Below are 13992 nucleotides of genomic sequence, written 5' to 3' on the forward strand. Positions count from 1 at the left end.
ATAATGTAATTTTTTCTATCGATAAAATTTCATATTTTTATGTTTTTGCTCAATTAGGGCCCTTGGAAATATGATGTAGTTTTTAAATGTTTTTTTTGGGTAAATCGAACTTGATGGAATACTGTAAAAATCAAATCTAAAAGTAGCGAGTTTGCTTTATACCCCCTCTTAAACCGCAAGGGTTTTAACAGGGGCCCATTACTAAAAATACAGACCTCGATTTGATTGGCGTGCTGTGTTCCGGTACGCCTGATTATTGATTTACGAAATTGGGCATGTAGTACCTGAAAAGGGTCTGCTTACGCGGAAATCCACTGGAAAATAAATATACTACGACAATACACATATCGCCATCTAGCCCCAAAGTAAGCGTAGCTTGTGTTATGGGTGACTCAGATGACTGATGAATATTTTTTATGAATAGGTAATATACATAAAATACTTATAATTTACATATAAATACCCAGACACTAAAAAACATTCATGTTCATCACACAAACATTTTCCAGTTGTGGGAATCGAACCCACGGCCTTGGACTCAGCAAGCAGGGTCGCTGCTCACTGCGCCAATCGGCATGGTAACGTTACCATGTAAGAAAGCCTTTTCTGTGGTTTTAGTTTCTCGAAGCATGAATATAAGTTAATAGTATAACAGAGATAGGCGTGTGTATTGCGCGTATACAATTTCATAATTCATTATTTCTCCAGCTAAAAAGTTATTATTCTTATATAAGTCATGACTTGCGGATCCGAAACTTAGTCGCTTAAGAAGGCTCAGAGTCACTCAGTGGGTGATGGAGAGAGCTTTGTTGAAAGTATCACTACGTGATCAAGTCAGAAATGAGGAGATCCGTAGAAGAACCAGAGTTACCGACATAGCTCAGCGAGTCGCAAAAATGAAGTGGACATGGGCGGGTCACATAGCTCGGAGAATCGACAGACGTTGGGGTTCCAAGGCGCTGGAATGGCGAACCCGCACTGGTAAACGCAGCGTTGGTCGACCCACGACGAGGTGGACAGATGACATCAAATGAGTCGTTGGGAGCCGCTGGAAACAAGCGGCCCAGGACCGTGGATATTTGGAACTGCCTACTAACCTACAAAAGACCTATGTCAAGCAGTAGACTTCAATCGGTGATATATTATTAAAACTCTTTATTTGAACACTTTAAAAATTGTAAAGTTATCAATAAAAAAAGCTTACAAACCACTTACCAATGTATATAATCATCTGTTTATGCGGTGACGTCACGTTGCGAGTTTGTGTACAAACTCCGTGGAGGCTGTTTTCAGGAATCAGGACTACGGCATTCGGGAGTAGGGAGCCAGTTTTACGCGAGACGCGGTCCGGGTAGCACGGATTACGTTTTCGTTCCACCGATACGTATACACGACCGAGTGTTATCAAGCGTGCTTATTGTTAAATAAAAATCTTTTGATGGACGATTAAAAACTAATAAAACGTTTATGTAATAATTTACGGAAATGAAGTGACCTATTCTGTTTATATCAAAACTTTGATGGAACCTTAACACTTTGAAGTATTTTACGAATATGTAAATGCTAGTTATTTACTTTTCGAATAGAACTTAATCTAAACACGAGTTTAAGTTTAAGAACTTTATACACATGGAGCGGAATGAAGGAGAATATTTTACTTCAGCAAAAGGGTATGTAATTTGTAATATTTTGCTTCAAATTTGTTTTTTTAAATTTCTGATTTATTATAAACTAACTTGCCAGTTATTTTACTTACTATATATACTACTTTAATTATACAGAAATGTTTTTTTTGTGATATTTAAATAAACTTTATTTATTAACTGATATTGCGTTGTAATAAATCTTTCTATGTATTAAATATATTTTTCTACAAACGTAGAATAAGGCTAAAGATAAAATGTTTGAAAAGATTTTAAATTTTTATCTCGTTACGCCAAAGGAGAATAAGTTGTAACGCGTGTACACAAAAGTACACACACGTTTTTTTATGTATTTAAGAACCCCATTTCTTGAGAAGGCTATAAGTTACTAACCATCACACTACAACGATTGGGACTCTAGCAAAGGGCGGCCAAGCAACGCGGTAGATTGAAAGTTTATTTTGGATTAATTTCCTTATCAGGAGTTGCATGCCCTGCTTGCTCCGTCAACTATAACTACGAAAATTAAAAAAATCTTCGTTGGTATGTCACAGATTTTGAAATAAAGACAACACTGCAAAGTTTTAACTAAGCGCAATAATTATTTTGTACTCTTATCGTTACCTATTCAAATTAAGAAAAAAAAATTGGGAAGAAAACATTTTCACGTAATGCCTTGAGTGGAAAACTTCGTGGAATGGAAAATTTCAAATCATTATATATATTTTTTCTCAATGAGGAAAGTGTTTGTTAGACAAGCAAGTAATTACATTTTATGCCCGCGGTTAGCCTCGTCAAACTTTTGTAACTTCTATTTACTTTGTTACACTGAAAATTAAATATATTGTAGAGAAAAACGGCTTTGTGTTCCGACTGTTTAGGTTATGCACCAACGTATTGATGACCCTGGCGCATCGGTGAGTGCTGTGAATTCAAGAAGGAGGTCCCTGGTTCGATTCCCGTTAGGGGCAAATTGGGAATTTATAATTTCTGCATTTTCTTCGGTCTGGTCTGGTGGACCCTACCGACTGGAAAGTACTAGTATCTCTAACAGGTTAGCCCGCCTACCATCTTAGACTGCATCATCACTTAAAACCAGATGAGATTGCAGTTAAGGGCTAACTTGTAGTGGTATATTACTGTGTTTAGTTCTGAAGGGTGTGGTTACTTTGTAATTACAGGCATATTAAACTTAGCGCATACGCCTCAGGTGAATACGGACACAGGGAGGCAATTTGTAAATTGTAGGACATGTCAAAGTCAAAGTCAAAAGTCAAAGTCAAAGTCAAAAATATCTTTATTCAAGTAGGCCCACAGGTGGCACTTTTGATGCGTACATAAGAACCACACGGTAGTGAGATGATGGCGATAACCACATTTTTTGTTATCACCATCTCACAATGTCATTTTAAATTATTAGAAGAGCAACCTGGTTAGAGCAATAATTTACACCCAAGCTATTTTATCGTTTACGTAGTCCTTTATACTATAATAGGACTTTTCTATAAGCTTACGTTTAATACAAACTTTGAACTTTTTAAGCGACATCTCCAAGATGACAATTGGTAGTTTATTGTAGAATTGTATGCAATTTCCTTTAAACGAATTATGAATTTTATGTAACCTAGTATGTTGCACTGTAAGTTTATTCTTACTTCTAATGTTTAAATTATTGCAGTCACATTTTTTCTTAAATTTAGAAATGTTTTTATGAACGTACATTAAATTTTCAAATATGTACTGACTATACACTGTCATTATTTTAAAATCTTTAAATTTATCTCTCAATGACTCTCTCGGACCCATTTTGTAGATAGAACGAACAGCCCTCTTCTGTAGCATGTTCCTTGCATATACCGAAAAGTATTGCTTTGTTTATAGGTGATTGTTTTCTATTTACCAGGTGGGCCATTTGCTTGGTCTGCCAATTATTTACAGTATATTAAACCTTATAATGCTTGATCATTGCCGAAAATGGCAGATGACGATTATGTTACCAACGCTGCGGTTTTCAATAATTCATCCCTTAACTTTTATTTATAAATGCCGTAATGAAATAGTCGAGCGAGATCAAATCGTCGGCAACAAAAGATTAATCGCAATTCGAGATTCAATTTTAACCGAAAAAAACTTTCCTTTATTTACCTTCTCTACTAATTTACTTTTATTTTAACCGAATCATCATTTGTTTGGAAATAGGACTATTTGTCAGTCTCCATGGGGCAGTTGTCAACGATGTGGTTATATAAACGGCGGGTCTCGAGTTCAATCCTCAGCAGGGAAAAATTGGGAATTTTAGTTTTCTGAACGTTCTCTGGTCTGATCTGGTCCAGGTTTTGGGTGTGGCTAGTTACCCCACGGAGAAAGATGTACCGCCTAGCGATTTTGCGTTCCGGTACGATGTTGCGTAGAAACCGTAGGGCAATACCTCTGACGGGTTAGACCCGCATCTTAGACTGCCTTTCATCAATGTTTAGATTTAATAACACACCATAAATTGTTTTTTTTTTTGTTTTTTTTTATCAGAAAAGCATTAACTTATCTAGTTAAAATGTGATATTTTAATTCTAGTGGTTATTCTTCTTAGTTTGTAGTTATAATTGTTTTCGCAGTTTAAGTGGTCAATATTTTTTTGTACTGTGATTTGTGATGCTGGTGTTTAAATTTCCAAAATTATTATTATTTCTATAATTTTTTTATATACATCTTTTTTTTTAGTTAACAGTGTTAATTAAAATTTATTTATTCTTTAAAATATTTGTTTTAAAAATATAACCTAAAATAAACTATATAAAACTAAATAAAATCTAAAACGTCTTCGAAACCACCGCAGCGAGGCAAAGTTCCTAAGATGCTGGCAGCATTGCCCCTTTGGATGGCCAAACTAATTCGTTGGCCAAGGTAACTGCCCGCTCTAGGATCACCGGTAGACTCGATAAACCTTTTCGATAATTTTTTGAAAAGAGCTCGTGGCTCCGGACCCCACGGTCCCAAAGCCCTACTCCAAAAGGCATAAAAATGAAGCTGCTATCCAGGTTTTTATATTTACGCCTCTTGGCCTGCTTAGCACTGGTAGCAGCCGCACCCACTATTGACCGAGAGACCGAGATGGCCTGTATGTGTGATGCAGCTAGGGTATCGACACATGTTGTGTCCCACACAATGGTGTAAATTTTAAAAGAAAAACCAAAAACACTATTAGAAATTTATAAAAAGAAAAAAAAACAGGAAAATTTTATAATTTATTTATTATCATTTATTGCAGTTGCAGTCAATGGTTTAATTGTAGTGATAACTTGTGAAATAAAAAATAAACAGCAAAAATAATTACATAAAAATCATTTCTAATAACTTACTTTCACATACTCGCGTGGTAGTACAAAATGGTACCTGCGGTTTATGTATGCAGTAATAAATACATTGTTAACATTGTAATGCCTATTAATTTAAAGGGGTCTAATAATAGACGGCGTACTTAAGTGATAATGTCGCCGGTTCGCTGCCAGGCAATATTCAAATTGGGATCTCTATTGCTGCGTAATTTGTGGGCTTTATTTTAATACTAATTAACTAATAGCACAATTATAATATAATAAAAAAAATTAAATTGTAAAAATCCCCGACTTTCAATACAGTGTGCATTATTCTACTAGTCAACGACTGACCTTCATCGTCATCATACCAAACAGAAATTATTTCCAACATTTATTAAAGATATTCAAGGAGTGGTAACCAAAAAAATTTAACTCGCCATTTTGTGGTGGCGGACATTTTGGATTTGAAATTTTATCATTAGTCAAGGATTTGATATCGATATTAAAGGAGTTGTGAGAAAATATGTTAGCCGCCATAGCTAAGAACACGTCCAACTACCTTCCAAACAAAAAAACAAAATCAAAATTGGTTCATTCGTTCGAGAAATGCGATGCCACAGACTCACACACAGACACGTCAAACTTACAATACTCCGTAGTTTTTGTCAGGGGTTAATAATATCGGTTGCTTTTACGTTGAAGGATCGTAAGAAACCTGCATGCCTGAGAGTGAACGTTCTCAAAGGTCAGAGAAGGCTGCCAATCTACACTTGGCCATCGTGGTGGAATACGGTCTGAACCCTCATTCTGAACAAAAACGCATTGGACTGTTGTAGCCTTTTGATGATGATATTTTAATTTCTAAAGACTTAACTGTTATTTTTCCAAAATTTCTGTAGTAAGTGGGAGCTTGAGCGGCATTTACTATTCATTAAGAAGATAATTTGAAGTGTGTAATTTGAATTATTTATGTATTTCATACTAATTGGGGATGTTATATGTAATATATTTATATAGATATTTATGTTATATATTTTATTTGTATTTATATGTAATATATTTATATATATATATATATATTTTATTTATATTTATATATTTGTATAATTTTTAAATCTTATTTATTGCACCACCTACCTCTTTTCTATGTTTTTTCCTTTTACGCCATTGGTTGCCTGGAAGAAATAAGGCCACCAAATTGTACTCTCTTGATTTGTATTTATATCTTTGTAACTACTTTTTGTTTCTTTGGTGTACAATAAAAGTGTATTCATTCATTCATTCATTCATACCTCTGGAGAAATTATTTAGAGCCATCTAGTTCAAGAGGCGCAATACCGAATGAAAGATCTAACACAGTAACAAAATAAAGAATATAACAACGATCAAATGACGTATTTTGGCGCAACGGTGAGCGCTATGAATTTAAGTAAGAGGAACCGGGTTCGATTTCCGGCAGGGTAAATTTTGGATTTATTATTACTGGTCAGATCTGGTGAGAGGCTTTGGCCGTGGCTAGTTTCCACCCTTCCGACAAAGAAGCGATTTAGAGTTCCGGTGCAATGTCGCGTACAAACCAATTAGGAGTAGCCATACTCCCTAACAGGTAAGCCCACTATTATTTTAGACTGCATCATCACTTACCACCAGTCAAGGGCTAACTTGTAGTGAAATACAAAAAAAAAGTATTTTTTATAGGTGCTCTATACGCACAAACACAAACAAAGCTTTTTACAAAAATTTCGCCGACGGAGGTTTATGAAATTTCCCAAACTTACCTGTTATGGAGGAGTGCAGAATGCTCATATTTTTTTTATTATGCATGAAACATATGTTAAATCAATAAAAAAAAACATTACACACACTATCATGCATTTGGCTTGACACGCACATACTCTTATAAGACGGCCGAGTGGCGCAGTGGGCTCGCTGCCCACTACTTTCTGAGTCCAAGGTCGTGGGTTCGATTCCCACAACTGGAAAATGTTTGTGTGATGAACATGATAAGTATTTACGTGTATTATATTCATAAAAAAATATTCATCAGCTATCTTAGTACCCATAACACAAGCTACCTACGCTTATTTTAGGGCTAGATGGCGATGTGTGTATTTTCGTAGTATATTTATTTATTACTCTTTGTAAAATATTTTTTTTTGGATTATTATGAAAATTAACTTCATTTGCTATACTCCGTGAAAAGCAGGAGAATCTGTATGGTGTAGTTTATAATTTCTTCAATCTTTATATTCCACACCAAACAGATCTTAGATTAAGTATCTTAACAATTATTTATTGTAAAGTTAACACCTCCTGAGGATGCCCCGGTCCCGGAGCGAAACGTGCGTAGAGGGTACATTGCTGAAAATCTGTTCGGTGTGGAGTATAAAGATTGGAAAAATTATAAATTACACCAAACATATTCTCCTGCATTTCGCCTGCCTCTATCCAATATGTTTTGAATTATAATTTGTTGGAAAAATCAGGCAAATTAAGAGGCCTTTGACAATATATCTTAATAATGTTTAAACTTATAATTTAAATTTATTATGTTCGAATTTCGACTAGTGGGCAAACACTACTAGTTTTATTAAATAGGTAAGTAGAAAAAAATACGTGTCGTGTAACGGCAGATCGTAATAGATTTGTTACCACCCCACCTCTTCCCCAGGTGTCGAACAAGGAGACGAAAAATAGCAGAGGACGCTGCCTCTGTGCTACTATTACTATTTACTGCTACCACAAACCCGTCTGCCTATTGTGGTGATTATGGGTGAATTCTCCTTTTAGGGAAGGTCTTTCGTCCAGCAGTTGACTGTTACAGGATACTGATGTGATGCGATTGTTAATTTTAATTAAAGAAATGTAGAAAAATTAATGAATAATGTAACTATTTGTAGTATTATTTTTGGTTGGTTTATTAATAAAGAATAAAGTACTAATTAACTAAATTACAAAATTAAAAAAAATAAAAGTATTAGTTGCCTGCCAACGACTTTTGAATTGATTTTTTAAAAATCCCACGGGAAAGACTGTTTTATAATTTCATAATTTTTATTAGTATTTTTACCTACACTTGGAGGAATTGTCAATTTTATAAATTTAAAATGTATATAAAACATTATTGTGTATGATCGGCAGAGTTTTTCCTGAAAATGAATAGCAAACAGTATATAAAACAGATAGACTTTTAAAGGAAACAAAAGTTAAGCTCTTGCCCGCGCTCTTTGCCGGTTTTTTACAAATCCCGTGGAAATTGTTTATTTTCCTGGGATAAAAAGTAGCTATGTTATGTTACTCTCCCTCTTTTCAACTAACTCTAAGCCAAATATCAAGTTGATTGGTTGCTTAGTTATAGCGTTAAGGACGACAACAAACAAACACTTTCACTTTTAGAATATTACACATAATTGACATAACCCGGAATTACAGATGAAATAATATTATGTTACATCATGCCTTCCAAATGCTTTGGTCTGGAAATACATTAATATATTCAGTGAAATGGGTTAACTGATCGTTAAAAAAACAGCTAAAGTAATACATTATATAATAGTACATTATTATACTAGTGTGCTTTGTTGGTCCTAAGATTACGTTAGGGGAGTTGGTACCAAGCTTTGCAACACTCTTGCGAGGAAGAAACCAACGTCTATATATTGTCACTGTTATTCCTTTTATTGACCAATACATTACTTATACACTACGCCATCCTTAGAAACGAAACAGTTTATGCATGGACTTACTTCTAATTATTGCAAAAAATATTAAAAATCGGTATTAACAAATCTCAAAATAATACCGAACAAGCCTAACAATTATAAGTTTAATTTGGTATTACCAATAAATTATTTGGTTATGCGCACAAAACGTTGCAAACATTTATATTTCCCTAGATTAAAGGGCAAGGCATTAATAATAAGTTTTATGAATATAAGAACCCAAAAAAAAATTTTTTTACACCTCCAACGTGCTCATGGATTGGGAAGGTTGGACAAGAGCCTAGCTCTTAAGTTATTGAAGAGGAAAACAAACCGCTTTTTACTCATGTCAAAGTTGCTGTCATGAAATGAAAGTGTTTACTGATCCATATATTTTTTTTCCCTTCTAAAATATAATAAGCTAATTATAAATTATGTAACGAAGTTTTTTTATAAACAGACGTAAGCTTTACTAACACCGTTCAAAGTTCACGCAAAACATTTTATATCCTTTGACTCACACACGTTTACAACTTGCGTATTCAATACAGCTGAAAGGTCTTCTTTGCTATATTAATGACAATAAATGGCTTAACTAGAAGAAAACTTTAAATTTATAATAATTTATTTCCCTAGCGATGTAGGTACTAAAAGGGGTTTTTTAATTCGACCACTAAGGTGGGAATAAATCGAGTCGAGGGAACAAAGGTTGTCATTAGTCACGTCATATCCATATGAAACTTGATATTTGGGTGTGTCTAATCTGCTTTTATTCTTAGGTATCGCAAGAATATATAAGACGTTAATCTATACTTATAATAAAACTGTAACTGGAAGATTTCTGTGCATTTTATATATTTTGAAAATTTTGATCGGGGGAAGCTTTATAATCGGTACTGAGTCCTAAATAGATTTTTATTTAATTTTTGTCTGTCTGTCTGTCCGGGCATCTCGTGAAAACTTCTGAACGGATTTAAATAAAATTTGGTACAGTGGTAGTTGATATCCCGGGTCAACATATAGAATACTTAAACAATAAGTTTCATCTGGGATATGGGAAGAATTTTTTTATCAATTTTACTTCATATCTCCGTTAAATTTGCACCGATTTTAATAATTCTTTTTTTATTTGAGCATGTATTGTCTAATTTTAATAAAGATCTGATGAATATTTTCGGAGATCAAGGACATAATTCTTCGCAGGTAACAGCAAGTCGCAAGGCATATGGGACAACGATCGAATGCGTGCCATCCTACTAATATTATAAATGCGAAAGTATGAGAGAATAGATGTATGGATGGATTGATGTATGTATGGATGGATGTTTGTTACGTTTTAACGCCACAACAAATAAACCGATTTGGCTAAAATTTGGCAGAGATACCTACAATATAGTCTGGCATAACTCAGCTTCTTTTTATCCCGGAAAAGCGAACAGCTTCTACAGGATGGCTTCGCTATTTTTTCCCCATTTGTTTTTCAATATCCGCGCAACGGAGTTTTAGACGACGTGATGTGGTTTTTTGGATAGGCATATTTTACGTGGTTTTTTTAAGTCGACTTTTTCGCGGAAGAAGTCGCGCGGGTCTGCTTGTAGGAAATAAAATTGTTTCCTCATTTATTATGTGTATTTTAAAATGAGAAATTCTTATATACAACGTGTGAATGAAAACCGAAATAATACTTCAGAGGGTCAAGGGGGAAAAGAGGGGGCTTTCCCCCCTCTTTTCCCCCTTGACCCCCTTCACATGATTTCAATTTTGCATGTGATGCTAGGGCTGTATCTGATTTCTTTCAGTAAAAACTATGGCAGTGGTATACTATTTCTATAAGAGTTTCGGTACCACAGAAAAGTCTCATCATCGTCATTAAATCGCCCCATTACTGGCCCACTGCAGGGCACGAGTATCCTACCATAATTAGAAGGGGTTATGGCCGTGGTCCACCACGCTGACCCAGTGCGGATTGGTAGACTCCACATAACTTGAGAACAACTGGAGAACTCTCAGGCATGAAGGTTCACGATGTTTTCCTTCACCATCTTAAAACGCACATAACTTAGAAAAGTTAGAGGTGTGTGCTGGGATTCGAACTCGGCCCCGAAACGTTAGTCGAGCTCTTACCCACTGGGCTATCACCGCTTCAAGATAAGCCTCAGAGACAGTAAATAATGTAACTCTAAAACCGGTAAAGTAATATTTTGGTTTTCGTTCGTTGGCAACGTGTAAATACACGTTGCATAATTTCAGTGGCCGATTTGCTCTAAAGTAGCAGTCAGTGGCGTGCACCGGGTTCCTTACCAGGGTGTGCATTCATCAGGTCTACTGCATAAAAAGTGCAAAAATTCTCCTTCTATACGAGTTATATATAAATGTGTTTTTGTGCATGCATGAAGTGCACGCCACTGCCAGCAGTAAAGCATTAAAGTAGTAGTATTAGAGGGAAAGCCTGTGCCCAGGAATGGGTCATTAATTATGTAAGGCACATGATGCATAAAATTTAACGTTGAACCTAATTACACGATTTACCTAATTAACTTTTCGATACAGTTTCAAAAGATTTACTAAGAAGAATATTAGAATACTCCAATTAAAATACTCTATTTAAGTTTTCCATTTGAAACATTAATTAAAACTTAAGTTAGTTATAAATTCTAAACCAACTTAACTTTAATTTGTGTTCTATTTGTTACAGGAATAAAATATAAACGAGAAGAAATCCAATGAACAATTGAGTTAAAAATGGCTACAAGACTGTTATTGATTTTTATTTTAATCTTAATCCATGAAATATCTGCAAAATGTTTGGATAAAAACATTTCGAATGCAAAAGTTGGTATTACCAGTGATGTACCAAAAGATCCTGCCAGAAACGAATTAAAAGGAGCCAACGAATCTAGTGACGTCCGAAGTCAATCGATAGAAATCGATTGTAAAGTCAACTCCACCAACGAACTAGTTATACCGAATACAAATAAGAAGGGTGTCAATATTGCAGGAAGAAAATATAAATTAGATTTTGGTGATGCGGGGAATAGATTCAATAAGAAGTGCGAACTTATGAATGTAACTCAAGAAGAGCCTATACAAACGAAAGAAATCGATTCAATCTACATGAGTAATATTCACTCGAGTGAAACAATGAATCTCATTGAGGATAAGGTATCTATGGATGATCTCGAAGTGGGGGGGATCAGTTTGTTTGATATAGTTAAGAGCAGTTGCGGCAGTTCGAATATCTGTCCCAGTTTCCGGATGAACTGGAGCGAGACAAATACTGTTACAATTGGGTTTCTTGGCGCGTACGGATGGAGTCAGGTGAGTTATGCATTAAGCAGTGAAAGTTTCTAGTGGTAGTATGACTTTTTTTGGCAGCACCGGTTTCTATAAGTACCTACTACCGCTGTGTTCCACTCTTACAATTAGGTATGTGACATATGATGAATTTGTTAATGACTCTTATCTCCCGCTAGATAGAAAAAATTATTGTAAATGTTGATGTTGGAAAAGAGCAATTACTGAGTTTATTGCCGGCTCTTCTCGGTAGAATCTGCTTTCCAGACTGATGATAGAGTCACTTCAAACAGACATACTTGACGTTTCAAAAGTGCTTATAAGTGCAGTTTCAAATAAATGAATTTTCAATTTTGAATTTTGGTTCCGACGCGACATCGTATCTTTTTTTTTAGTTCTTGGTCCGTCAATTATTAGTATATTCATATTTTTTAAAGAATGTTTAAAATACAATCCCTACTTCCCTTCTTAAATTATAAATGTGAGCGTAAGTTTGTTTGTTACGCTTTCACGCGAAAACTACTTAACCGATCTTCATGAAACTTTTTACACATATTCTTGGAGGTATTAGAAATAATATAGTATACTTTTCATTGAAAAAAAAAAATTACATAAGATAAGAAAATGTTTGTGAAAAAGACTAAAAATCTCATGTATGACTATAGGTGTAGACTATATAGCAGTACGCTGCCTCCCAAAATTACGCGAGCGAAGCCCCAGGGCACATCTAGTCACTAATATCATAAATGTAAAAGTGTGGAAGTTTGGATGTTTGTTACTCAATCACGCAAAAATGGCTGAACGGATTTAGATGAAATTTAGCATGTGTGTAGCCTTTAAAATGGAAAAAAATAGGCTTTATCCCTATATTTTATCCCGATTCCTTAAATAGTTCCCGAAAGAAAATTAAAAATTGTTTACGTGTTAAGCCGCGAGCAGACAGCTTTGAAATTTGTTATGCATGTCACCTATGCTATGGAAAAGGACATGTACTTTCTATACTAATCTCTCAAATGGTTCCCGTGGTAAGATTAAAAATTGTTAACGAGCGAAGCTTCAGACCCACTGTCCACGCAGACGTAGTCGCGGACAGAAGCTAGTAAATAAACAAATATACTACGGCAATACATACATCGCCATCTAGCCCCAAAGTAAACGTTGCTTGTGTTTTTTGTACTAAGATGACTGATGGATATTTTTATAATAAACATTAAAACTTACAATATACAGATATACACCCAGAAACTGTTAATCACACAAACATTTTCCAGTTATGGAAATCGAACCCCACAACAGAGTATTGGAAGAAAGCAGGATCACTGCTCACTTCGCCAATCGGCCGTCCAATTTATGTACTTTTGTAGATTTTGTACCAACATGTTGCATATACTATGAAAGGCATTTATTTGCAAATTGTAAAGTAGGTTTTTATTCCTATTAAATAGTTAATTCATAGTTATTGACAATAAAATATTTCTCTACATTTACTTTAACGTTTGTTAAGTGAATATCTGATCTTAATAGTGTTGCTAGAAGTTCAAGTATAAACATTAAAATTAAGATGGTAGGCTCAATTTAGAGTGTTGTCATTAAAATAGTGGTTTCACTAATTCCAGCCTTAATGGGGTGAAGTGGGCGTTGAAAGATTATTAAAATGTAGTGCAAGTATATTGTAGATATAAGAGTAATTTAATAATATGTTAGAATGGTTATTATTATTCCCTCTTCAAGCTTTTTAATTTTTTTTATTTCACTATAAGTTAGCCCTTGACTGCAATCTCACCTGGTAGTAAGTGTCAATGTAGTCTACGATGGCGGGGTAACCTGTTATGGAGTATGATAGTCATACCCCTAATCGGTTTCTACGCGACATCGCACCGCAACACTAAATCGCTTAACGACAGGTCTTTGTCGGTAGCCACGGTTAAAGCCTCCCACCAGACCAGACCAGAGAAGATTCTGAAATTATAAATTCCCAAATTGCCCGCCGAGAATCGTATTTGGGCCCTTTTTAAATTCACAGCGCTCACCGTTGCGCAC

At 35.0% G+C, this 13992-nt stretch overlaps 1 protein-coding gene across 1 annotated transcript in view; it reads left to right on the forward strand.

The window, feature by feature from the left end:
• Window positions 1–11826: 11826 nt before the first annotated feature.
• LOC120629341 (guanylate cyclase 32E) overlaps window positions 11827–13992 on the forward strand; it is a 79583-nt gene continuing 77417 nt past the window's right edge. The window contains exon 1 of the mRNA XM_039898259.1: window positions 11827–11976. Coding sequence (XP_039754193.1) covers window positions 11827–11976 — 150 coding nt within the window. The remainder of the gene's footprint in view (window positions 11977–13992) is intronic.

Source organism: Pararge aegeria, chromosome 14 (genome assembly GCF_905163445.1).
Source record: "Pararge aegeria chromosome 14, ilParAegt1.1, whole genome shotgun sequence".
NCBI classification, from domain to species: domain Eukaryota; kingdom Metazoa; phylum Arthropoda; class Insecta; order Lepidoptera; family Nymphalidae; genus Pararge; species Pararge aegeria.